Source organism: Apis dorsata, unplaced genomic scaffold (genome assembly GCF_000469605.1).
Source record: "Apis dorsata unplaced genomic scaffold, Apis dorsata 1.3 scaffold_371, whole genome shotgun sequence".
Classification (NCBI taxonomy): domain Eukaryota; kingdom Metazoa; phylum Arthropoda; class Insecta; order Hymenoptera; family Apidae; genus Apis; species Apis dorsata.
The window spans coordinates 91,135-92,864 of record NW_006263635.1 but is presented as its reverse complement, the minus strand read 5'-3'; the positions used below and the strand labels follow the sequence as shown (position 1 = coordinate 92,864).

Genomic DNA, 1,730 nt, shown 5'->3' with positions numbered 1-1,730 from the left:
TATGTGTGTGTATGTGTATATATATATATATATATATATATATATATATGAATGATAAATCACAAGATAATTACAGATGTAACCTAAAAAAAATATTTAGAAATAAAATAATTAGTGAATATATTTGAAAAAAATCATATTTGTGATAATCATTTCTAAAATATATAATACATAAAAGTAAAAATATAAATAAAAATATGTTTAATCATAAGGCATGTTCAGAATTATGATTAATAATGTTAATTACAAACATACAAGATAGGAATTCATTGTCTGAAGATGAAAAAAAGAATACTTACATCATCTTCTAAGGAGAAAGCATGATTTTGTGAATCCAAAGTCTTTACCGTAAGATCAATCATCGTTAATCCGTCTTCACTGCTACGGTAGAACTAAAATTGAAGGAAATGAATAATATTAGGACGAATGTGCGTAATACCAAATTGTCTTCTACACTCACGCAGGCACGTAGATATAAGTCTGTAAACGACACTTGATTAGTAGCTAGTATCGAAGAGAAATATTCAATATCTAAAATACGAGAAATATAATAATTTTAATGCGAATTGATTACGTAATTAAAATTTAGCATTGCGTTTTTATAGTGCAATCGTTTTTTTAATGAACCTACCGATGAAATTTTATAGCGACGATATGACACGATACACGTTATTTTACCCAGAATTCGCTTCAGCGACACCACAGGCGTTGCCAATATATTGGTTCAATTATTCCCTAGATAGAACAGAATTCAGAATTGATAAGAATCATATTTCTGTTATACGCACATATCTTGAAGTTTCTTTAATATCTACTAGATGACACCAGTAAATTAAACAAACGACGAAATATATGAATTAATTACTTATGTCATTGATTTGAATCAATAAATTAATTACTTTTATTTAAAATAAACTTTGTTTGTAAATAACATATTTATAAAAAATTAGAAATAAAATATTATATATCAATAAAAGTTTAAGAATTAAGATTAATATAAACATTTGCATTGTTTATAAAATTCTCATGCAATAAATTATATTTTTTAATTAATATCTATTCAAAATACCTTATATGTAAATTATCCATTTTACATATTTTTTTTTAAATCATACTTCTTTGCAAATTCTTTATATTTATATTTACATGTTACACTATAAATATAAAAAAAAAAAATTCAAACCTTACTTCTTAATTTTTAGCAACTTGAAACTTAAGAAAATAAAGATAAATAAAGAAAAATAAAGAAGCTATCGTTGCAATATTCAGCTTTATCGACGGAATCCCAAGTACACGATACAAAATTCACTTTCGATTGCATTATTCCTTAAGGTGTCGCTTTGAAGCATGAAGTCGAATAACAAATATCGAAACATCTGTATCGATCTGTACCAGTAGCAGAAATCGATGCATCTTTTCGCGGTCAGATGAAAATAATTCGAGTGCTACCAGCGAATATCGAAAGCGAGGCATCAACTCGCCATGGACATCGCGTGATCTGTACGAAGATGAAAAAGAGAAGCAGAAAAGACTCATGGCAGGCCGATCGCATTATTCAGATTAGGGCATCGACTGAGCCACGCGAGTATGCGAGTACACGCGTTTCTTTGTATGCGTATGCACGTGTACGTACTTATATCGGTAGAAGATAATACGGCCGATCGTGCACCGCAGAAGAATGTTAATGGTGCTTCAGTTTTGTATGCAGGAAGTGACGGCGCGTCCCGTCT

At 29.2% G+C, this 1,730-nt stretch overlaps 1 protein-coding gene across 5 annotated transcripts in view; it reads right to left on the bottom strand.

The window, feature by feature from the left end:
- LOC102680992 (large proline-rich protein BAG6) overlaps window positions 1-778 on the bottom strand; it is a 7,900-nt gene extending 7,122 nt beyond the window's left edge. For 3 of the 5 annotated variants that reach the window (XM_006618737.2, XM_006618736.2, XM_006618738.2), the window contains exons 1-3: window positions 632-778; window positions 461-531; window positions 300-392 (exon numbers count right to left, since the gene is read on the bottom strand). In XM_006618737.2, the coding sequence (XP_006618800.1) occupies window positions 300-362 (63 nt within the window). In that variant the 5' untranslated portion in view covers window positions 363-392; window positions 461-531; window positions 632-778. The remainder of the gene's footprint in view (window positions 1-299; window positions 393-460; window positions 532-631) is intronic. The other 2 variants (XM_006618733.2, XM_006618734.2) reach the window with 2 other exon arrangements.
- Between the last annotated feature and the right edge of the window lie 952 nt (window positions 779-1,730).